The sequence below is a fragment of the Morone saxatilis genome, unplaced genomic scaffold (genome assembly GCF_004916995.1).
Source record: "Morone saxatilis isolate NCDOM2014 unplaced genomic scaffold, NCSU_SB_2.0 Contig8, whole genome shotgun sequence".
In the NCBI taxonomy this organism is placed as follows: domain Eukaryota; kingdom Metazoa; phylum Chordata; class Actinopteri; family Moronidae; genus Morone; species Morone saxatilis.
In genome coordinates this window covers 9,541,829-9,567,773 of record NW_023340257.1, presented here as the reverse complement: position 1 = coordinate 9,567,773, position 25,945 = coordinate 9,541,829, and the positions used below count along the sequence as shown (strand labels likewise).

Below are 25,945 nucleotides of genomic sequence, written 5' to 3'. Positions count from 1 at the left end.
ACACACACACACACACATAGGTCACCCAGTGTGCCTTGACAATGTGTGCTGATCAAAGGCGAGCTCTGGCTCTTGGGGAGGGGGCCCAGAATAGGAGATTAGCCCTGGAAGGAGTGTGAGCTTGTGTGTGGTCAGCAGGTCTTGTGCTACTTCCCCAAAGCCTGTCATTCATCAATGTTTCTCCAGAGCAGTTTTTATGATTACACAGTACAGGACGGTTGTGTCTCTTGGCGGTAGTACTAAGATAAACCTTTATTGATCCCCAGCTGGAAAATTTGCCACGATACTGTTAATAATCGACAGACTTTACTTTCCATTTCTGGATAATAAAGCTTTTTTTGAATGTTCTGAATGAACTGAATCACTATATTGTTATTGTTGAGTTTATTGGACGGTAAGACTTTTTGCTCTTTACTCATATATCACAAAAGGATGGTCACCAAAATGATCTCTGTGAGTCCAGTATATTATATCCAGAGTGCATGCTAACACTTATGCGCTTACTCTAGTGATTTAGTATTGTACTTGTACATTTAGAGGACTGGCAAAAGACAGATTTAAAAAAACAATGGCAAAATGGGAGCAACAGAGTCAAAGCTATTCTTACTTTGCCTGCTAGCATTGCTCAGGCTCTAAAAACAATAGATCCTACAGTTCCCAAGATGCATCTTGCGACTTCTCATGAGACCCTCTCTACATGGTAAATACTCACTTTCAAGCACCATAGAACGTTTGTTACACATTCATTTCTCTCTAAGCCCAATGGGGTTCATTCAGTTCCCAAAATGTCACGACAGTCCGGAAGTCCTTCCTGTCTGGGGCTTTTCTGGAAATGATCAGCTGATCTGCTATTTGTTTTGTCATCTTGATGCTTCAAATATCCCGCATGCAGTCAGCACTGAACGTGTCATATATGACGTACATTATGTTGTTTGCATCCTTTATGATTTCAAATCCATTGTATCCATTGCATTGTTGTGTACTGATACAAATACTGAACTCATGTTGTGGTATGTAGAAAGATTACTGGTAATCCTCAGTCAACATGAACATTAGGCATCAGATTCTAAAGATATTTGCCAACTTAATTTTAACATGTGATAGCTTCTCTAGCAGACCCAGGGCTGTTTTTCGTAGTACTTGTGGTAGTTTTCTTTGTTGTGTAGATGACATTTGGAAGCGCTTGGGAGCTCAGGTTGCCTGTACATATTTTTGTCAGGTCATGCCTGTTTTTGTTGTGGTTGTTGTTGTTGGCAGGGGATACGTAAGCAAGTGGTAAGGAGTCTAGGCAGGTTTGACGTTTACTTTGTTTGCTTCTTCATCTCAGATTTGAGCAGAAGTGACACTCCAGAGAATACCGCCTTACACGCTCCGGTGGAGAGAGAGGGAGGAGACACCGAGTAGAGGAAGGTGAGCTGAAGAAAAAATAGAGAGTTAAGGTGAGGGGAGACAAAGACGAGGAATGACTGTCTAGATCTGCGACGTCAAAGACAATTTATTGTGATCACATCTGGATGGAGGGAGAAGGGGTGACAGAGAGGGAAACACAAGGCAGGCAGAAAGGCACAGAGAGAAAACTTCTGGAAAAATTTGTCTTCCTGACTCACAGAGAAAGCAGTGTGCTCTGCAGCAGGGAGATAACGCACAGAGAGAGAGAGAGAGAGGCAGAGAGAGAGATGGTGGGAGAGAAGAGGCGAGGCCGTGCAGGTGGACATGAGCCAACATGTCGCTTGGGGCAGAAACTGTGGCTTCAGAGAGGAGAAGTGAGGAAAGGAGGAATTTTAATGACCCAGAAACCAGCCCGGCAGGTTTGGAGGGGTGGAATGCCACAGATACCTCGTCCTTCCTTCTCTTAGTCTTCTACTTCACATTGGAGAGAAGGAGGACCCCCTCCCTGTTTGTTAAGTTAAATATTAGTGTTATTATTAACAAGGATCATCAGCAGCAGCAGCGTTATTATCTGCGTACAGCTTTATATCCTGTTATTCTATCAGTGAACATTATAGCAGGGATTGTCTTTGTGTTTTGAAGTAGAATCCCAAAGGCCTGTTTCTGTTCATGTATTAAAGTTAGTTAATGATTACTTTAAGTTTCTGTTTACCAGAGAGCTCACCTTTCCTTTCCCTTTCCCTCCTGAGCTGATGTCCCAAGCTTCACTTTGACCTGAGTGTGACACGCCTGTCACATTCTCTCAGAGTGGTGTGATCTGCTGTTTTCCTTTCTCTGTCAGACTGCTGCACTGTGAATCCGTCTCTTCTTCTAATCAGTTTTGGAGCAGATGACTTGCTGTAGTTTTGCTGGCAGTGCTGAATACAAAGCTCCTGTGTGCATGTGACGTATGGGTGTTTGCGTATGCTGGGTGGGAGAGGGGTGGGGGGTGGGGGGTGGTTTTGGTTTTCATTCTCTGTCCCTGCTTTGGGCCCATGTCTGAGTGTTATACAAGCTCATTGTGCAATGATTTAATGTTATTTATAGACCATTTTAATGTGACTAAGTCATTTTAACTGTTGATAGAAATATTGCATTGTTTATAAACTGCATTATTTATGATTGTATATGCTAATTATATACTTTACTCTCTTATTTGGGCAAGATTGTTGAGTCATATGCCTTCTCTTCTCTACTAAAATTTTAAAAATCCCCCCTGCTGATTTAATTTCATCTGCTTTTCCTGGTGTTCCCCCGACATTAGAGGTTCATGCTCAGGTTACAGGAATCCAATCAGTATGAGATGATATGGTGTCTTTATGATTGGTTGCTTTAAATTAGATTTTCTTGGAAAATTAAGCCTATTCTTTTGTTGAAATTGCTACTTCCTCAGTTTTAGAATCAGTAGCCTGAAATCAACCATCACTGCTGTGTCCAAAAAGGCACAGTTACACCGATTGACCACGGAATGAACTCGACCAAGTGGTGCCATCATTGCCATGGTGACCAGTACCGCCCCTTGCGTGCAGGTTTTAGCCACAGAAACTTGAGGTTCCCCGGAAACAGACAGAAAAGAGGACATTAAAGATCTCTTTTTCTTAAGGAAGTGGCAATGGTTGCTCTGCTTGCAGTTCTATAAATGATATAAACGGTGGCCTTTGACAGGATGTTGAATGTCTGTTTAACTGTGTCATGAGCCACATACTGAATCACTAACTGTATGCATTTATGTAATCTGCTTATATCTGAGTAGCAGTGGGAGCGTATTCAATACATGTTCACGATTCTTTGTAGAATCTTAATACTGATATTCATGGTGTCCTGAGGATTAACACTAACACCATTGGGTCAAATCTTATAGAATATTAAGAGTCAAATTGCAAAGAGGATCAAACCTTTCAGTTTCGGACACTTCAGGTGCTTTTCTCTGGTGCCAAACTCAGGTTGAAAGGTCAGCTTTTCTCACAAGATATCCCATAGTCTACTGGGCAGCGTAAAGTAAAAAGTTGTCCCAAGGAGAATAAACCCTTTTGATATAAATAACCCAAAGACAGACTGTTGTTTGTTTGGGCTGTATTTGTTCCACTAGTGGGGCTTTAAACTTAAATGTTGCTTGTCAGCATATTGTACTGCTACAAAATTGAATTTCTTGCTTCCTTGACCTCCAGTATACAACATCCCATTACCACTCCCACTTCACAACTTAAAAATGTGTCTCATAAAAGTCTTTTTCTATTATTTCTCCATATCTTTCCGTGTTTCCTCTGATCTTTCTTTTTCCTTTCCGAAACTCTCTGTCCGAAATCGTCTCCTCTTCTGTCTGTCTTGTCCGTCTCTCCCTCTCCTACTGATCTATGATACCCCTTTCTTCTACTCATCCTGTCATATTATGTTTCCTTGTCCTCCTCCCTTACTGACCATCCATCACTCCAAATGACAAGTACACAAAGACATCAGACGAATGGAGGGAGAATCAGAAAAAAACAATGAGAAAGAGAGCTAGAGGGTCGTTGGCTAGTGTTAAGATTTTGACTGAAAGATGATAGAAAAAATGCCACTCTACCATTTCCTGACTGGAAAAACAGTTTGGCAGAATGGTTGCACACACACACACACACACACACACACACACAGAAACAGCAATGTTGACAGCAAAACAGCTTGTTGCCAGGACAGAGTATTCATTTATTGCTTCCCCTCTGTCTCTGTGCTGTGGATGCACCATAGGGTACTGGCAGACACACACACACACACACACACACACATACACACACACACACACATTGTTCTGTACATTGTTCTGTATGTGTTCCTGCTTGCATGGCAACCGTAGCATGCAAGTTATGCAATAAAACAGCAATAAGTGCCAGAGATGAGAACTATGAGTAATGCAGCTAAGGGTGAAAGGTTTGTGCGTGTTTGTTTTTTAAAGGGGAATATGTGGATGCTCAATACACATGCATGCCCACCGGTGTGTTTGTGTGTGGGTTGTAGGACAACTAACACCAAGCGTGAACTTTATCTCCTGTACATTCTCCACAGGAAGCGTGTGTACAGCAGTTGCCTTTGTGTTGCAGCACGGTTTGAAATGGAGTCAATCACCTCATTTCCTGGCAAAAGGGCAGAGTGGCAGGACAGGAGGACAGAGTAAATCTGCTTTTCATGACACACAGTCCAGGAAGTGTAGGCAGCAGGGTGGTGTAATGGACAACAAGTGATCCTCCATCCACAGTTCATGACCTTTTTAGGATAAACATACTCCCTGCTGAATTGTCCTTGAGCAATACTCTCTCTGAAGGTGCTGTTCTGTATCTGACCCTAATCTCTAACGTCCTCTTGAAAGGAAACCAAACAAGACAACAAGAAAGGGAGCCACCGGCTACCATTTTCATTTTTATTAACAATATAACTAAACTAATTTGGGCTCCTGAAACATGCAGACTTTAGCTCCACCTTCTGGCCTGTTGCTGTCACACACCCACTGCATGAGCGAGAGAGAGAGAGAAACAGAAGTTAAAGACTGTGTGAAGAAAAGAGGTTTGAGTGACTCAGTTCCTGTTAAGTGAGGATCACTTCTTGCACACACACATGCACATACACTACTCTGCAGTCTGTAGTCTAAACATGTGGGTATGTGCCTATTCAGTCTTCCCAGAAATTATACCAATCTGGACCAGTTGGATTGCTTGTTGCTGTTAGAACGTACGCATTGAAGTACCACACCTCATTCCCTCTTACACACACACACACACACACACACACAGGTGCAGGCACATGAATTAAAGGAGTAGTTCAACATTTTGGAAGCTAGAACTATTTACTTTCTTGCTGAGAGTTATATAAGAACGTTGATAACACTCTCGTATCTGTTCATTAAATATTAACCTGGAGCCAGGAGAAGATTAGCTTATCTTAATTCTAACAAAAATGTGTGTTTATATGGGGGAGTTGTGTGTGGGACTATTTATTGGCCAGGTGCAGTGACTTCCTGGATTCTTGTCATCGTGGGTTTTCCTGGTTTCAGTGGAGACACCAGAAGGTCACTGCAACCGGCAAAGAAACAGTCCCGCATGTGTGCATAAATCATCTAACCCGCCGCCCCCGAAGGACTTATCTTCTGCGATTTAGAAACTCACACCAGCATGGAAATTTCACTCCTCTACCGGCCCCTGCAGCGTTCCACGTGATTGTTTATCTTTGATGTTTTCTTTAACGATTTACTTTAATAATAGAGAGGCTGCTTTCTGTCATTTAAAACATTTCAATGCGTACAGCAATGCCACTGCAAATACTGTAATGCAGCAAAACTCTAAACTGCAGAAGGACAGAATCCACCAGAGGAAACAGGTTTTATCAGGAGGACGGCTGCTTTACTATTTCACTGTGTGAACCTGGATTATGTGTGACTTTTTGAATGTGTAGAAGATCATTAATTAACATTAGATCTTAACTGATCCTCTCGGCATATCTGTATATTTAAATAATCAATAAAGTAAAGCTGCTGTGCCTTGTGCATAAATATTTCACCCACCTGCAACCCATCTGCTGTAGCTGACCTGGCCTGCCTCAGCGGCGCGTTAACTACAGTGACCACGGTTTTATTTTTTTTATTTAGTGAGCTTTAGAGGTCCTGTTAGCAGATTTTGTTACCCTTTGGAAAGAGTCAGGCCAGTTATTTCTCCATTTCCAGTCTTTATGCAAAGCTAAGATAACTTGCTGCTGGCGTCAGTCTCATATTTAACAGATATGAGAGTGGTATCAGTCTTCTAATTTAACTCTCTACAAAAATAAGCAAATGAGCTTTTCCCCCAAATGTCAAACTATTCCATTAAAAGAGAGCAAAATAAAAAGGAGGGCATATTGCTGGAAAGGGAAACACAATAGCAGACACATTGAAATGAAGTAAACCACAAAGGACACTATAATAGAAACCAGAGATAGAGACACAGTCGGGCAGGCAGAGGGGAGTAAACGTGCAAGTGAAACTGAAATACAGACAGGGGTGGGAGTTGACGCTGCAGTAGGGAGGAGGTGGTAATATGGAAAATGTGCTGCTTGCTACCGACTTTGTGCAACAGTTAAGTCACAGAGATTGTATGATTCACTAGAGGACTGTTGACCCATCTGGAACACAGCTGCAAGTGCACTGTGTGTGTGTGTGTGTAATGTCTGTGCTGCCTACGTGTGGGAGATAAAGTTTGCCATGTGTAAAAACTTTTACTTTAGGTTTCTTGAGAACAAAAGGGTTTATCCCACTCCACTCTCCCACAAAAGTCAATTACAGTTGAAATACACACATACACAATGATCTACCAGTCGGCCTTCAGCCCCGGATCTCAGCTGTCATTCAAGGAATTTCTGGTAACATAACAGAAAGTCCCGGGAATGTTCAGTGGGGTGCCAAGAAACCCTCTACTCCTAATCGATTTATGAGGACTTTACAAGAAGTATAAAGGACAGATTACTCACTTTTGCTCTCTTTATTGCCCTGTTTTCTTCGTACACTTAATGGCTCACACCGTTTTGATTATCTCTTAAAATACCAACACCGTTGCTCTAAAAGGCACGCCACTAATTCACATTCACTGGATGGTCTGGGTTTCTTTTGGTGGCATTTATTTTGAGTGCACTTATTTACTTATCTAAAGGTCTAGTGTGTAGGATTTATTAGCATCTAGCAGTGTAGTTGCAGATTTTAACTCCATATGAAAAACATAAACGGCCCTAACTAGAGCCAGTGTTTGGTTTGTCCCTACTGGGCTATGTATGGCAGGTCATCATGGCAGACTCTGTAGAAAGCAACCCTGTAGATAAAAGTCTCAGAACGACTCTTATTTTCAGGTGATTATATAAAAACATACCTATGAATATGATGTTACATTTCTGCCAATAGATCCTCCTAAATGTTACACACTCAACCTTTAACCTATATTGCTCATGAGCAGGTGTTTCCTAAGCTCCGCCCCCCTAAGTTACTGTAATGAAATGACTGTCACCGGCAGATTTGACCAGCTTTAGCTAGCTAGCTAATTAGGCAAATGTTAGTTTCACAAGTTGGCTGACTTTTTTATGTTTCTATCTGACTCCTACATATGGTGCTAAAAGACTGAAGCTAAAGCTGCGTGTCAGCAAAAATGTCAGCATCTTCACTAGCTGATGATCCAAGAAGAAGACATGGAAATACAGAAAAAGACATATTTTACTTGTTTGTTAATAACGATGTTAAGGTGGACAATTACTGTACAGAGAGAGAAAGAAGGCACAGAAGAGAGTTGTATAAAGTTACTGCAAAAATTGTTCGTTGCAAGCTAGCTGTTGCTAGATAACATTTAAATTCTCTCTCTCTCGTTTAGTTTCCATGTTGGAAAAAGGATGAAAAGTAATCCTGTCATCTAATTGTTTTTATTGCTGGTCGTAAAATGAACGACTGTTACAGCCTAATTCAACAGTGTTTCCCATTCCCTAGTTGGAATCAGCTTTCACATACAATGGATGTGCTAATCAGGTAATCTGTCACAAACTAAAGTAGCAGGAGTATGAAATGCACCTAGCCTGGAAGTAACATTCAACTGCTGGTAATCAAGTTATGCTTTACATCTATTAGAACAGATCACAATCCCCTCCTTGCTAGTTTTGCTCTTGTACTTTGGTTTTGAACAAGGATTTTTGCCAAGCTACATAAAATGCTGGATAAAATGTTAAATCGACATTTTCTTACACAAACACCATACAGTGTTTCTTTCTCTGTCTTTTTATACTTTCACACATACACACTCTGGAGCATGCTGTTGTCATACAATATTGCCTAAACCTATCCACACACACACACATACACACACACACAAACAGTGTCACAGTGAAACACGCCATTATTATCCTGGTAATGCTTCCCAGTGCATGTCAGTGAGGCTGTCTGCTTTTCTGGTGTCAAACCCGTCTATCCTTCACGCCAGCGGCTTCATGACCTACTGCCTAGCGTGCCTCTGTCTGCATGCATGCATGTGTGTGTGTCTGGAGGCTGCCTGACTGCCAGCTGTACTCTCAACATGCCCAGGGAGAGTCTCGCCTCGCAGGATAGAGAAGACAGAGAGACCTCTTTCCACGCTAACGCTTCCATGTTAACACGAGCCGTGCACAAATGTCTGCTTGTGTGTGTGTGAAAGAGGGAATAATGGACCTGTGTGTGTGTGTGTGTGTGTGTGTGTGTGTGTGTGTGAGAGAGGGGATTCAGTACAGCAGGGGGGAGGGCAGAGGTGACTTGGAGGGCTTTCACATTTCATTAGGACAGCAGTTCACACATGTAAACACACACACTAGCACTCACACACTTCCTGCTCACCTCGTCCACTCCTCATTTAGCATCCGATTGACTAACACGTTCATTCCACTCTTCCCATATGCGAACACGCACAGCACTCTTCTCATAAGACCTTGGCCTCTGCCTCCTCCAGTAGCACACAAAAACACACACGCATTAACACTCTCTCATGCAAATATGTCAACCTCTCGCAGGGAATTGGACATGAACTCCGATTCACACATGCACCTTGAACATATGATCAAAGTGGCACGCACACCAGCAAACAAAGTACGTCAATATTCACAGTCTTACATGCATACATGAGGAGCATCATGCAAATAATGTTTTTTATTACCATGCCATCAGTGGCCTCGGCACACAATTCCTTCTTCACACACACGTCAGTGCACATGTAAACAGTGCGTGCCAGTGGCATATCATAGGACCAGGGAATATCTTTGATCTTGTATTGACATAGACACACACAGTCAGGCTGAAAAACAACCAGATGCAGAACTGAGCAACAGTGCTAAATGTCAGAGCAGAAAAACACCCTTTTGTTGAGTTTCTAATTAGATCATTAATTAGAATTAGAATTAATTAATTAGATCAAAAAAATAATAATTTCCATTCTCTAAAAAGAATTTGCTGCATGAAATAAATTAGTTAGTTTTAAAAAAAAAAGATTATATCCAGTGACACAGTCTTTCAAAAGAGCACAGATGAAGGTGATGAAGCTTATGTAATTCAATATCCCTTTAAAAGAAGTCTTCAGTTGTATTTTTAACAAATGCTTAAACTGTAACAATCAAACATGTTTTTATATGTATCTAGTCATTTTGCTTTGTTTAAAGTTTTGGCTTTTACATGTTAACCAGGTCAAACCATGCGAGTTGTGCTCTAAAACCTCTAACCTGCTAGTTAATCATGAAGAGTAAACCTGCTTTGTCCAGAGATGATTAGCAAAAAACAAATTTGAAAAAGTCTGTGTGACTAAATACCATTTGGAGTTTTATCAGTCAAGCCACAAAGCACATGTGTGAGAGATTCTGTACATTGACGCAATAAAACAATGTGGAAGCTGTTTGGAGGGCGATCAGAGACACATATTTTACTTTCATTTTTTGTTACTCATGTGTTGCAGCAGATATGTGTGATATGTATTTGCTGTACTATATATATAGTACTGTATTACTGTATAGTTGAGGTATGGTTACACTAAGAAACTAAACCTATGACCATACACTGTGTACTGTAGAACTGTCTAAACTGTGGTTTTATGAAGGAGAAAGAGGATGTATATTTAGCCAAATGGTACATCAATCAGAGAATAATAATAGAAAAATAATAATGAAAATGAATTTGAAAAAGAGAATCTCTGATCCTTGTTTTTATGTGGAGTAGGTCAGACATGCAGTGTATCCAAGAAGAATTCACACATGTTCTCCAACCGGACTCTCTGATCACTCATGCTCCCCATATGGTCTGGTGTACACATCCAAAGTCACCAGGGTTGTTCACAAAGGCATGTGTTTGTACATACACATGTGCAGGGTGTATGCTGCCACACAGCTGTGTGCACATACGGTCAAACAATCCCTCCACACCCACTTCTCAGCTAACATCTAACTCACCCAAATTGTTATTATTTGGAGATATACCAGGCACCTGTCAGTCCCTTTCAATTGCTCGTTTTGGTAAAGTTCCACCTGAATGGGACCTTTGGAGGAATAGCATCCAGTGAGACCAAGAGGACAATATCATCTGCAAACAACAGCGATGCCACTATAATGTCACTAAGCTGGACACTTTCCAGACCTTTCTTTCATCTTGATATCTCATCCATGAACATCATAAACAACATATCTGACACCAACTTGAAAGAGCTTGACTTAATGCCAAGAATGCAAACACAGCTTTCACACCAAGTCCGTAAAGACTGGCTAAACTCTTGGCTCCCCACACTCCACACATACATCTCTCAGGATATCTTTGCCTTTTACAAATCTATAAAACGTGCTGACACAATTAGCTAAGCTCTCATTATTCATGTATTATCTCTGAGACTGTGAACAGCTGCCCTGTGGTTACATGACCAGGATGGAATCTGCATTGCTCTTTGTGAATCTGAGGCTTAGCATTTTGTCTGGATCACGAGTACCCTGTAACCACCAGGCCATGAAGTACTTGTTTGACTACCCACCAGGGCAGACTTAGGTTGCCACTATGACAGGCACTGAACATACTTTGGCCATAGCTGCTTGCAGCTGCTTCCACAACAGCGGCCAAACCTTCTTGTCAACATCCTCAGGCACACGCAAAGTTTCTCAGAGGTTGAAAAACATTCATTCTAAAGTGAGCATTCACATCCTTATAGCAGGTTTGTGCTTACACAACTGTGTAACGCTCCCCGTCATTTGATACAACTCACCAGTTGCCCTCACAACTGTGTTTGTTATTCATGACCGGCACAAATGTCTCCATTTCAGGTTCCAAGTGCAAAGAGACAGTTTCTCTGGTCACTGTCCACAACCTCCAAATATCTTATAATTGGAGACTGTGAACAAACTCTTGAAAGTATTGGTGACGACCTTACAGCTCCTCTAATCAATATTTCTGTTAATAATGGATCAAATATGTTATATATGTGAAAGAAGTGAATGATGAAACCACAGATAATTTAGCATCTTTCAACACATTGTTTTGTTTTTACAGCCCACAACCTTACTATTTGGTTCACACTCACCATTCTCATCATCATTTTCAGCTAACGTCTCTGGAAAAAAAAACACTGTACACTAACTGCCCAGTACCAAACTGACAGTTAGCGACTAGCTGGTGAACATTGCAGAGCACTTGACAGCTAGAGAAGCAGATACACTTCTTTAGATAGACCATAATGCCACATTCAAAGCTCCACAAACTTTACACTTGGTAAATACACAACTGTTTGCTATCACTTCACCACAACGACAGCAAATGTTGCTTTAAGCTAAAGCAGTGAAAACAAGAAGCAGCTGGAGGGCCAACTGCTTCTCAGTTTTGATTAAAGTAAGCCGTTTCCAGCTTTTGTGCTACGCTAGGCTAAACATGTCAGCTCTGCAACACAAAGATTAAACTGATATTGAATAACTTACTTAGAAAAACTGTATTTACCAAAAAAAGTAGTAAGTATTCCTTTTCCTTTAACCAAAAAAATAATGTTTGTTGCTGGCCTGTTACTGCACAGTTCCTCTAAACATCCTCAAAGCAAGAATCTGTGTGTGTTTGTGAGAGAGACAGGCGGGGGGTGGATTCCTACTATTCTGTTTGTGCTATGCCCAACACTTCCAGCATCTTTGTTTATAGCTCTCCTCTGCTCTTTTCACACAGAATTGATGAGAAAGACACACACACATTAAACACATTGCTTTTGGCAGGCACCAAAACCCACCGCAGTGACCTTTCAGATGCAGATGGAACAGCAGCTTCCCTCCACTGCCAAAATGTCAACATCTTCTGCTCTCTCTCTGCTTCTAAGACAAGCCAAGTTGGCAGCAGGTTAGCCTGTCTCTGCTCATTGGCTCATTGGCTAAAAACTCGCACACACATGCACACACACACACAAACGCGCACACAATGTCATGTGCACAGTGTTCTCATTATTAGATTTGTTAATAGATATATATTCCCATGTGATTCATTCAAAGCAAACAGACAACCGGGCCGCATTGCACTCTGTATCCACAAGTTGAAACAGAGCAGTACAGTCTTATCTGTGTGTTTCTCTATGAGTACAGTTGGAGTACACTGTGAAATCTGGGGTTTATTGGACTGAAGGAATAAACCATGTGAGCGTTTGTTTTGGAGCCGAGCTCTGCCTGGAGGGTCACCATAACTCTGCCAGGGGAAGCTGAGCCTGTGTCATCGCAGTCTGAATAGTTACGAATCTCAGCGCCTGGGTCTAGCTGACCTGATAAATAATGTCTATCTGACTGCAGCTACACCTCCACATCTACAGTATGACTCACCCACCATTGTCATTGTCATTATGAGCCGGGAGACATTCAAAAAAATAAACTACAGATAAAAGATAAATCCACTTTTTTTCTCATTGACGTGTGTGAATGAACCTACTTCTGGTTAACAGTAAAGAATCAGTTACTTTCTAGAAAAACTTCAGAAATAGGTTTGATTTTGATGATTATCATTTTAAAAAAGCGTGTGTGTATATAGTGGCATGCACACATTTTATTGCCTGAACTCCAACACATTTTCCTACCAATGATGAGGAAAGGGAATGAATAAAATAGATCAAAGTTTAGGTTTGGTCTCTGGGGTCTCTCCATCCATCTATCTTTCTCACACACACACACAGTCATATGCTTGCATGCAGGTTCACATGTAAGCGTGCAACCCCGAGGGTGAGGAAACTATTTACGGTGAAAGTGGGCAGAAAGTGTAAACACATGTCTGGCATCCTTTGAAAAGACAAATATTTCACTTCTTTTCCTCCCTTCATCTCTCTGAGGGATCCCCACCCCTCACTTCCAACCCCTCACCTCCACCCTCCACCTCTACCATATCACATTCTCCTCCATGCCTTTGAGCCGAAGGGGGAACATAAATCACAGGACGCGAAGGAGATAGGAGTGGAGGAGCACACGCAACCATTTGAGCAAATGTCTGTGAGGGGGAGAGACGTTATGGGTGGGGGCAGAGGGACTGGGTGTATTTTGCGGGGGTGGCAGGGCGAGTGTACGACAGAAGAGATGTCACCAGACCCTGATACAATTACACGGCGCCTCCGGTGCCATCACACAGGTACTTCTGTCTGTGCACCCTCTCCTACTCTGATCCATTCATTTTACAGACCCTTCTGCCTCCGTTCATCTCTCACCCTGACTCCAGGATATTATTGTCACGTTTGATATCATCATATCACAATCTGAGGCAAAGGGAGAAAAAGGGAAAGCAAGCGATGTTCTGTCCTCTTACGTATTTCCTCCTTCTGGTCTATTTATTCATTTTTCCATGCAGACCTATACCAGGGCTTTCGGGGGAACTGACTTATTTTTAGGGACTAGTGGAAATTCGGTGCGTAGACTGCATGAGTGGAACTTAAAAGGTTTTTTTTTCTTATCTGTGAGTGAAGTTTAGCATACTTCAATGGTGATAGCAAGAATCTTTAAGTAAGTTAGTGATGAATCACCCTCCTGCATGAATCATACATCAATAATAGCCTAATTTTACGCACGATCCATGATGATGAAGATGCTCCCCAAAATCTCACAAATTATGTTTTTCAGGGGAGCCTTATGTCTTATTATAGTTCGCACAACATAACAGAGCAACATCAACGCCATCTTGGAAGACAACCATATCTGATCATTTATGTTAAGTCATTTTGGGCCAGTGGGTGTCACATGGTCCACACTTCTGTGGCCACCAAATTTGGCTTGGTATGCTCGGTCCCTACAGCACTACTAAAAACTTGAGACCCTTTGAGACCAGGCAAACAAAAAGTCATTTGACAACAAATACAGTCAAACAGTCCTGATATACAATTAATTTGTGAGCATGAAAACACAATAAAGCTAAAAGCTTAGTTCAATGAAGAAAGGGGGTAATATTAAGATGCAAATCTTCCTGTCAGGGAAGATCAAAACAGACAAGCAGACCAGACTGACTTATACAAACAGACACATCCGACTTATAACTGATTTATCGACTGTGTAAACCCCTCACAGTTTGCTGTTGCTTCAGAGATGCCGGAGAACTGCAGCAGGGTGTAAAAATGTATTTTTGCCAGTGGAACTCTTTAATCTAAAAGGAATAACATCAGCCAAAACTACTGTTGCACAATCATGATAATCTCGGACTAAAACGACTTAAATAGTTGGCTAAGAGCCCAGGAGCTTTGCAGTTTTTTTAAGTGAGACCTAAATTAATTTGAGTTATTCTTTTTTTTCCCCTGTGAGAAAACTGAGATCTTGAAAATGTCTACATGTGTTCGGGGAGGAAGTTTGGATAAGCGAGTCAGTCACACAAGCTCTCTGGGCTTATTTCCATTTTCTCTGCTCTGTGTTGTTTACTCCTCCCTGGCATTTTGTTCTCAGGACTGCACATTTCATTCAATAAAGAGTTATTCTGTGAGTAAATTCACACAGTTTATTTATATCTGTACCATGAATCAACTCCTGTCTAATAACTGTCTGCAAACCGTGCCTCTGTTATGGAGCACTGACATAGAGGTTAAGTAAAAATGAATAGTGCAGCATAAATATCTTCATCCATTTTGTACTCCTCTGCTCTCCGTTCGAGGCGGCCTATGGGTCCAGGTTGCATGTCAAAGTGCGCCAGATGAACTCGAAAAATCTGCCCTGATTTACTTCGTCCCTGCATGTGAATCCACTGAGCGAGGCTGTATGAGCTGATTTTTCCCTGAAATTTAGTTTTACGTAACAGAGCATGAGTGTACTTTGCTTGGAAAGTGAAGTGTTTGTTTTCAGCTTCATATTATCTTATTTCTGTTCATTGCTAACACTGCAAAGCTCATTAAAATCTGCCGTGTTTAAAGTGCTATATAATGGCTACAAACACATTTGATATGATTTAGTTTGACTAAAAATAATATACTTTATGAGATAAGCAGTGTTTGAAAAAGGCACTGGAGAAGTAATTTTGTATATTATGACATTCAGCTGCAGTCAGCAGAACAAAGCGGTGTTGTGGATCACTCCCTTTCTCTGGAATAAGCTTAAAAAGGAAATAGAAAAACCAAAGGTTTTGAGGAAAAGGAAAAAAATCTATAAACTCCTTCTCTGAACCCTCCAACTTAAGAACTCATACCACATGTCAGTGATAAAAGATTAATAAACGTTGTTCCTCTTTTAACCATGAGAAGCTAGAGGATGTTGTGCGACCACACGCCTGCTCAGTCATACTTTATACAGTTTGTGAATTATTTTTGCAGCAGCTGGGGACTTCCATAATATCCAACTCTGTGGAAAAATTACTTAGTTGTGTTACCACTTTTGTTTAGATACCTTTTCAAATCCAATAAGCCTGGGCTCATTTAAATGAATGTCACACTCGCCTCATGAGATTCTTGTTCATCTTCTCGCATGATTTTTGTCTTGCTGTGTTTGTCTTTATGTGAGTTTGTGCAACTGCAGGCAACATAAATAGTATGTGCTAAGAGATTCATGTTAATCTCATAGCCTTGGAAAGCTGATGGCACAATAGCACTATTTTTACACAGTATCATTAACACACACGCACACAATGTTGTGGCATGCAGATGTAAGAGATGTTGAGCTTAGCTTTGGGCAAGTGAGAGAAGATAACTCAAAAAGAATTTGTCACTATGAGAGGTGATGTGTCATAAATACTCCTTAGGGTATGATCATAGTGAGCTAAAACATACCAGCACTGCCAGGCGAACTGCCCTGAAGGGGTCCATTGTGTGCCAGTGTGTGTTTGCCCCTGTGGTTATGTCTGTGGTATCACCAAAGCCAAAGTAATCTGGCACAAACATACGCACTTACACAGAGGGGGGAGACAGAGCGAGATAGAGAGAGAGCGCAAGAGAGAGAGATCACCAGCCTTGCCCGGCATTGTGTTGGCAGGCCTTTTGGCGTCACCTCCTCCCTCTCCTCCTCTTTAGACTCCTTCCTGCACCCCTGAAGTGCACGGTTAATCCCTAAGCTCTATCTCCATTTAAAGACAGGGACATCACGCAAACCTGCCTGTCTGCATCGCATTCTCACAGACAAACCCGTGCTCTCAGTCACACGCACATGCTGTTTGCCCCTGCAAACACAGAGAAAGAAGGAGAGCAGCTCAGCGGGGGGCTAAGCACTGCAGTGGCAGCAGCAGCAGCAGGACCAATATCTGTCTGTTTTTTCCCTGGCCTCAAAAAGTCTCCAGCGGCAGGCATGTGACAGGCTTGGAGGATGAGATAAGGAAAAGAAGGGACTTTTGCATTTGCTCACGCTCTGCTAATGGGTTATGCATCTGTAGCTGCGTGGTCACACTCTCACGCACACTATGGACTGTGGCATGTTTGTCAGATGAGGATGTGTGTGCATACAGGAGGAGTCTTATGGTGGTGCACTTGAAAGCAGGAGTTCTGCAGCAGGCTGAGGTGTGGGCCTGTAGGGCAGAGAGAAGTCACACTTACTTACCTATTTGTGAAGACTGAGGTATCATTTGTTGTTGTCCTTTTGAGGGAGATATTGTTCCTTTAGTGTCTAAAACGTCAGTCCAAACTTTTTCTGCAGGGCTTAAAAAGCTCATATTCTCAAAGATGTAACTCAAATATCTCCCTACTGAATGAGATCCACCTCTCTGCACAATGTAACTGCTCTCTAAAAATCCTAAATAAACACTTTGTCTCTGGCACTGTAAGGACTGTAAGCACTATAAGGCCATGGTCTTACTCTCCTTGACTGTTTGTAATCCTTGTGATTTAAGACCTGCAGATCTACTGTTGCACTCACTGCCGGTCCCTCAGGAAATGTGCGTCAGCTCAGTATCTATAAACTGACATCTACACACACGTAGATGTTGACCTCTAGTGGGCAAAATGTGAATCCTGCAAGTACTTGAACGCTACACTCTGCAGCAGGCCAGAGCTCTGGTAGAGCTGTTCATCAACCATCACTAAGACTTTGTTTTTATCTATGTCATTAACTGGTAAAAGTGCTTCATTGAGAGAAGTAAGAGAAGCAAAAAACAGTGGATGAGAAATTGTATTTAAAGAGGAAGGCAGGAATATTTCTGCACTCCCCTAAAATAAAGTTTTCATTTGCTTGAAATAAAAAAGACTGGGTCAGGTTCAATAAATGTGCTGATGTGACTGTGATGAGATGGGATGTGGTCGGGCAGTAAGCGTGAATCATGGAGAAGTAAGAACTCTACAGAAAAAAGAAGGAACAGCCCATTTGATGTTCCTATCTTTCTATGGAAGTGATATGGGCAGATTATAATAAGCAGTTTAATAACCTGAACTAATGTTTCATTTTATAGTTAGAATTCCAGCTGATATGAGTTTTTGTTGTTGTTGTTGTTGTTGTTCATACTGTATGTTTGTCTGTTTAGAAGAGTTAGGAGGCATTTGTATTTCCTCTTGATTTCTCCTCACCCTATACGCTGTTTTCACATTCTTCTTTTTGTTTATTACTTTTTTATTTCATCCTATTCACACTTTGACACAGTAAAATATGGAAACATGACTTATAGGACAGTTAACCCACAGTAATATAGAAAAACAGAATTTAAAGGGCCAGTTCACCCAAATTACATAAATTAGTCATATCTCGTGACTCATTTTGATTTTCTCTGCTCAGGTTTTAATATCTATAAAACATGCTATGAACATTTGAAGATTATGTATTATTTCTTTCTTCAATTTGCATTTCCATAACTTAAGGAACTGAATCAGGTATATCGAACTGAACTAACTACATATTTCAACTTTGTGGGACTAAAAGACATGTTGTAACCATTTTCTGAGGACTGGTTTCACTGTTAATGTTTAATAAATATCATGTTTCCTCTTAAATGTTACACACAATGTTTTCACTGAGGGCCACAAATAAAAGTCCATTCAACTCCAGATTAATAACTAGTCAAATAAACCATAAGGAAAGTGGTAACATATATATATTTATTTGCTGAACTGTCTGACCCTGTAGTGTAGCAGGTGCAGTGTCTCTGTCTTCCTGCGGAGGGCAGCAGTGAGCGGAGGAGTCTCATCGTTGTCTCACCACAGAAGAAGACGCCGTCGTATGTCCGGCTTTATGCTGACGCGTCCTCTCCTCCTCGTACACCGACGTGTCAGTCCTCTTGTGTCCAGAGCCGAGCAGCACACAGGCCGCTTCAATCCGCAGACATGGCTCCTAAAGGCAGCAGCAAGCAGCAGTCAGAGGAAGACCTGCTCCTCCAGGACTTCAGCAGAAACCTCTCGGCCAAGTCCACCGCTCTCTTTTACGGAAACGCGCTCATCGTTTCTGCCATCCCCATCTGTGAGTACCGAGCTGCTGCTAGCCGAGCTAACACTCACTCACTGCAGGAGACAGACAGACAGACGGACCCTGAGTTAACTTTAATACTGCAGACACTTTCAAAGACACAAGAGCGTGATAACAATAAATTCTATATATATATATAACGTTATATTATCAATAAGAGGGACTGTGATGTGCTAAAGTTGGATTACTGTCAGTGCTAGCTCTGCTGTAAAGTGACTGTGGGTTTAAATGATGGTAATAAACTATATAGTTCACTAGTAGTCTTATAAAATAAAAACAACTTTACTCTGTATAGATACAGAAAGTCGTTCCTCCCCACTGCAATAAGACTTTCTAATAATAAGTGACTCTTATCAGCTGCTATAACATTATAGTTAACCTTCAGGGATAAATAAAGTATTTCTCTCTCTCTCTATCTGTAGAGTAGTTACTGGTTACCTGGTTTACATGTATTTAACACACTGTCTGTCTGCTGATTGGATCATTTGGCCAATAGTGATTGACTTTATCTTTCTAGGGTTGTTTTGGAGGATCTGGCACATGGACCTTGTCCAGTCTGCAGTGTTGTACGCTGTGATGACTCTGGTCAGCACCTACCTGGTCGCCTTCGCCTACAAGAACGTCAAGTTTGTTCTCAAACACAAGTAAGAAGGATAAACACTCCTCATTATCCGTCTGAATGTTTAGAGTTTCTCTGTGTGTACTTCACTTGGATCGTAGGTGCACTTATATTACGGTCACACTGCTGATATTGATGATACTGATTCATTTGATCTGGTATGGTAAAGTACTGTATAAAACCAGTGGGGGTTTCTTTTTGCATCAATCACTAGTTACCCTTCAGCACTTGTTGTTAAAGGTGTTATTAATGACCACACTAACTTCAAGATTCCCGATTACATACCAGAGAGTTGTATAGTGTGAACACAGTATGGATGAATGACCTGTCTCTCTTCGTCCTCCAGAGTTGCCCAGAAACGTGAGGATGCTGTTTCCAAGGAGGTAACCAGGAAGCTGTCTGAGGCGGACAACCGCAAGATGTCCCGCAAGGAGAAAGACGAGAGGTGAAACATGAGCCGCAGTCACACGTAAAACCTATGAAGGCTGATGGTCTGGCCATTGCTTTGCGGTATACTACTACCTACTTAATTCAGGTGGTGTAGCCCGAGTTAGCTGTTCAGCTCCCACCTCTTCAAAATGTTTACACAGGAGGGAGACAGTGCCCACCCGACGACACAAGTGCAGTAAACAGCGAAAAACACACTGTCTGCTGTCCTTCTATTCAACTGGGACAGTGTGAAGCAGTTTCACATTTAAGCCAAAAAAAGTAAACATGGAATATAGTTGGGGACATCAACAGTGTGTCAGCTTAGAGTTGACATGATAGAACCACAACGGCCACTATAATCCTCATCTTGTGAAGAAGGGCCAGATTAAGATCATATAGCAGACTTGAAATGGGTCAAATTAAAGAGGCTCTCTACATTTTCACTTCCTGTTACAGAATAAAAGCCTGTTAATTCAGTGTAAGTGAAGAGATATCTGCAGTGCCTCTGAACTACTCTATTTCCACGACCATAAACTTGACTGACATCGTGTGTGTGTTTTTTTTTTTTAAATTTCTGCTCGTCTAGGATCCTGTGGAAGAAGAACGAGGTCGCCGACTACGAGGCCACCACCTTCTCCATCTTCTACAACAACACCCTCTTCCTGGTCCTCGTCATCATCGCCTCTTTCTTCTTGCTCAAGAACTTCAACCCCACCGTGTATCCTTTACATCATACTGTACATGTGTTATCAGCACTCACTCTTTATATGGCACCTGTCTTAAAATGAGTTGTAGGAGCACATTTCCTCACAAATACCTTCAAAATCTGAGTTTGTTTCTGCCTTAACAGCCTTTTTTCCAGCAACTACATTCTGTCCATCAGTGCCTCCTCAGGACTCATCGCTCTGCTGTCCACGGGCTCCAAGTAAAGGAGGAAGAAAAGAGCGGGGGACAAAAAGCTGAAGGGATGATGGGGTGGGATTGGGTAGGGAGTCGGGTATTCACTATATTGTTTTTCACTTAAGTTAGGAATGGGGTTTAAGAGGGGGGCTGAATTATCACATTTCAACTTCATGAAATTCATGATCAAATGTCTGGAGGGTGTTTCTCCAGGTCTGTCTTCTGTTTTTTGTAACAAATAAAACAACCAGTTATACTTGTCCTTTGTGTTGAGAGTGTGTATGTGTGTGTGCATGTGCCATTTAGTCTGCGTCAGAGCCCTTAAAGAATAAGATATGAATGAACCTGTTTGAGTTACATTACAAACCAGTAGATGTAAGTAAACTAGTAGACACAGACTGTTGTTTCCATTGGCATTGCATTTATTTATAATCACACTTTCATATAGACTATTTACAGAGAAACCACTGTTCAGGAGAGAAATAATACACTGATGGTTTGCATGTCACCTTAACAAAAAAAAAAAAAAAGCTGAACTCAATATCGAGTCTTTTCCATCCACAAATGTACATGTTGTAGAAAACAACACTGATCAGAACTGATGTAGGTTGGCTTCATACCAGAACAGGAAACATTACGTTAAACATGTCACGTTGCAGGATTTTTTTTCCAGTTATCTGAATCAGGGATAAAAATGTGTGTTTCTAGCTTTGTTCCATTTGGTCCTTCAGATGTATTTCCCAGCGTGTGAAGATAATGCCAGCAGCCACTAGTCTCTCAAAACAACAGCAGATTTTGGCCTCAATTATCACTGTATCAATGCATTACATGATATTTCACTATTGCACACAAACTCTCTACAGATAGCAGTAGAGGGTTTGTTTGAGAGCGAGTGGAGCTGGTGAGACACTGCCCCTTTGTGAAGACAAACTGATGCTTCATGAAGCAAACGGCTGGTTGAAAGACAAGATACTGTGTGCTGCTGCATCGGAAACACAGTATTAAAGAAATCACTTACCTTATCACAGAGTGACTTAAGATTAATGTTGAGAAAAACAGCCTAAATAAAGGCCAAGATGGAACAAAGCTGTTGCCATACACAAGCTGTTTGGACATGATTCCAGGAATGATATACTTCATTAGACTCAATTTCCCAAAAGTTACCTCTACACAATCTGTGTTGTGAGGGTCTTGCTGCTGCTTTTTTTTTTAAGTAATAGATATTATACTGTAGATTACACAATCCAATAATACGAGAATCTGCATACATATTGTTCTATTCTCACTTTGTTTGTAGGACAGCATCCAAACACCATTTAACAACTCGTAATGAAAGACATCCCTGAAGTTTTTTCCTGTAGCGGGATAAGTCACAAATCAAGGCACTCTGTCGGGAGGAGAAGTCTCCACACACACCGGCAGGCCGTGGTCCAACATGGTCACTGACTCAAACTAACTAACTTGTTGATTTGCACACAAACCAAAAGTACAGTAGATTTTAAGTAAAGGAAATTATACTAATTTAACTGATTACCAATTACTATTCTATTATTGAATAGATCACATATTACTCACATTACTCATTATTGATCACATTGTGATCAAATGTCTTTTTTATGAGAAAATTTGCTTTTATAGAGGTTTTCTTGTTAGTAAATGGGTGGTTGTTTACATTGAAATTATGACTAAGTGGAGGTCAGGTCACCTTCCATTGCATTTAACACAAAGTCAATGCAAAAAGTCACAAGGAAGTCTATTAATTTTCCACAGCCGGACATCTTAAAATACACCGTGAGCCAAACGCTGCTTATTGATGCTCCATCCCAATATGTGTAACAGCATTTCTGGCAAACGGCTACACAGACTGAAAACTTCCTTTGATTAAAATCTGGAGGGCGTTTGTGCTACAAGTCAACAAATGTACACTGAAGACAGGGCAGTGACTCAGCTGGGACCTGGCCAACATTTCTGCTGATCTCTGTGATGGCTTGTTTTCCAGATGAAAAAGAATAAGAAGAACAACGACGCATAAAGGGCGACAACCGTGAACTGTGAGAGCTGAGCCAACCGGTCAGACACAGCCACTCAAGGTCGGTGCTCAAGTCTGAACAGAAGCTCGTGACTTACAGAGGCCCATTCTTTTAATAATGCCATTACTGATACAGATTTTGAAATCTGACGTCACAATGCAAAAACAATAAACAAAATTGACCCGTACTCCTTTTAAATAGTTCTATTAAAATATTCTTCAGGAGACAGAAATGGATACTGTGACAGTGTAAAGTCAGACAGGAGGAGGATGAAGAGTGACTCAAAACACTGCAACTGACGCAGTGATACTGCAGAGGAGCAACAAAATAACTCTATTTACATCTTATTTATATATTAGCCATACAGTACAGTGAAGTCCTCATATGCAAGAGAGGCTGCTTTGTGGTTTTGCCTATGTTACAAGGTATGCCTTAACACTTTATGTACATAATCCGCAATTATTCTCCGAAACAAAATCTCAAAATGTCAAAATAAATTTCATATTTATTAACTACTCTAAAATAAATACAGTAATCTTTGCCACATCCCAAATACCTTGCCTCTTTGTGCCATTAACAAGCAATTTTTGCAGTTATTATAACCATGACAAGCCAGGAGGTCAGTCATCCTTTTACATACTTCCTTTTCTGCAAGGTTCATCGAGGCAATCAGCAATGCAGGTTCAGTTCACAGGCAAAAAAGGAGTCAAACGTCTCCATATTGAATGCAAACTGAGAGAGAAGTAGTCCACTTTCTTTTTTTTTGCAAAGCATTATTTTTCTCTCTTCTATAATCTAGTGAAGCAGAGCAGCAGTTCCGCAAAAATACCACACGGGGGCGACATGCTTCACTCTCTCCCTTAACAGTGTCCTAATCCCACTGACAACTGGTGTTCCTCTGCTTCACGGGCGGTCACGGACAGTAAACAAGCTCACAGCATTTCTGCTCAAACTCCTTTCTGTTGTTCAGTTATGTGCTTTGTAGGAAAGAAAAAAGAGGCACACTATAGCGAGGGGAAACATGCATCGGTCGGTTAATACACTCAGGGTCTGCAGCCTGTAATATCTACTGAATACTATTCTGTACTATAGTAAATATGGGACTGAGTACATTTGGTAGGTAGTTGAAAGCTAATTCAAGCTAATAGGGAACTGGCTTGTTGAGGCCTCATTCATAAAGCTCTTTTTCATTGCTAAACCTCACATTTCATGGGAAAATAACCAAGACATTTTATCCCACGACTCGAGCGTTCACCTCTGGCACAAGAGGTGAGAGTATTGAGCTCGTATGGTAATTTTGTTTGCTGCACTGCATAGCAATTTAATGAAAGCACAAACTGACTGGGGACGTTCATGCAACTGAAGCTTCTTCATGTCCCCTTTCCTAACGTCCCTCTAATTTATAAGTCTAAGGTGCTTGCTCTCATGTATTCAGCTGTAATTCTCATGAACAAAATATGTGCTCAATCTGAATTTTGTGCTCAAATTAAATTACTTGTGGGTGGAAGTCTGGACATTAGAGACGAAGGCTTGAGAGTCGAGGGTCTAAGTCACCGGCCGAGCTGGGAGGATGTTGAGTAGGTCAGGTGAATAAGTAACAAACTACTACTATCAAGCTACCCTTGAGCAAGGCCCTTTTACTTCAGTTACTCCTGCAGTGCTTTTCATCGTGCACTGCTCAAATCCCGACTGTAAATGTGTAACATTGTGTGAGTGTGTATCACTAACTACTACGAGCTGTTCTAGCATATCTTGCCATCTAATAGAAGTTGAATTTAATAAATAATGAATTTCTTAATGAGAGAGCCCTGGATGGACTTGAACCAGATATGAACTGTAACATGGGCAAGACTAAGCTCTGCATAGTTATATCTGAATGGGCCGGTGCTCAACAGGTTAACACCTTGTTTAGGGGGCACAAAGTTTTAATTTACTCAGATGGACTAACTTGCGTTTGAGGCTGCAAAAAGCTGAGTTTGGTAAGCGCCGCTTAGCTGAGCCGGACTGAACCTGAGATGAACCTGGTAGAGCTGATCTAAGAGGGACTCGTCTCCAACAGATAAGGTTACAGTATGCAGTGCTGGGCTTAGCGAGGCTGTCTGTTCCAGGCTGAAGTGGGCTGGAGTTGAGTGGGGCCCAAGGAGAGAACCATGGACTTCAACATTGAACGGTGGATCCATGGTAGCAGTATGGTTAAGTTGTTAGGCAAGCAGGTAGGGCTGACCTCTCGGTAGTCCAACCAGCCTGTTCTAAGAGCGGTAGTCCTTCTTGCTGTACGGTCTGTTGCCCAGGATGTGATCGATTTCAGACACTACATGAGACGTCATCTTAGGAAGGACCTGGGCGAAAGAGAAAGAGCAAAACTGAACATGCCCGGCAGGAAGGAAGTGAGACATAAGTTAAAAAAATGTCCCCCTCCACTCAAAAGTCCCCCTCCACTCAAAAATCAAAAAAGTGGAAAGTTTCTCTGTGCTCACTGAAAATCACTAATCATCTGGTCCAATATGCAACTTTTACAAGTGTGATGTTGAAACTTGAAGCCACCAGTGCACACACACTGAAAATGGACTTCACAGTAAAGTAGGAGACATCTTGTGTCCAACAGGAAAACTTTAGAAATGAACACATTTTTAATGTGGAAGAAAACTATCAGACAGAGTGTTGTTCCAAGTAGACTATTTGTGTATATGTCTTAATACATGTCTGGAGGGGATCTTTAAAGTGATTCAGAAATAGCTTTTTCATCTAAAAAATCAATATGGCCGGAGGACAGCGCTGGATGCAGCTGAGGAAACTGAGCAAGCAGTAGACCTGTGTGTTTGTGCGTGTGTGTGTCTGTGGGTGTTTCTGCATGTTCCCACCTGTATGGCTCCGAGGTTTTCAGTGAGCTGTTCAGGGTTGGATGTTCCCAGAAGAACTGAGCTCACTCCTTCATTTCTTAGACACCACGCTGGAGAGAGAAAAACATGGTAATGTTCACACAGCGCCCACTTGATGGCGCACTGCTGCTTAGTATTGTCTTATAACAGACCACAATTAAAACCAAGCTGTTAGACTTGTCCTCTACTCTCTTTCTGGATCCATATAACAATTTATCACAAAGTAGAAGTCAGAACACAAGCACAAATGTTTTATTATTTTGTATCCATTTTCTACAAATCATAGACCTTACATTACTGCCAGCCATTTCTCCAAGATTTTTTAAATCTTTGAATGCATTTAC

The 25,945-nt window shown here is 41.4% G+C and overlaps 2 protein-coding genes across 4 annotated transcripts in view; one reads left to right on the top strand and one right to left on the bottom strand.

The window, feature by feature from the left end:
• Positions 1-18,493: 18,493 nt before the first annotated feature.
• Positions 18,494-20,954, top strand: ssr3 (signal sequence receptor, gamma). The gene is made up of 5 exons (XM_035680437.1): positions 18,494-18,738; positions 19,262-19,388; positions 19,710-19,808; positions 20,379-20,510; positions 20,655-20,954. Exons 1-5 carry the CDS (start codon positions 18,606-18,608, stop codon positions 20,719-20,721), a joined length of 558 nt encoding a protein of 185 aa, XP_035536330.1. The 5' UTR covers positions 18,494-18,605; the 3' UTR covers positions 20,722-20,954.
• A 137-nt stretch (positions 20,955-21,091) lies between these two features.
• kcnab1a (potassium voltage-gated channel, shaker-related subfamily, beta member 1 a) overlaps positions 21,092-25,945 on the bottom strand; it is a 97,570-nt gene continuing 92,716 nt past the window's right edge. For all 3 annotated transcript variants that reach the window (XM_035680435.1, XM_035680434.1, XM_035680436.1), the window contains exons 13-14: positions 25,584-25,672; positions 21,092-25,061 (exon numbers count right to left, since the gene is read on the bottom strand). In XM_035680435.1, the coding sequence (XP_035536328.1) occupies positions 24,972-25,061; positions 25,584-25,672 (179 nt within the window). In that variant the 3' untranslated portion in view covers positions 21,092-24,971. The remainder of the gene's footprint in view (positions 25,062-25,583; positions 25,673-25,945) is intronic.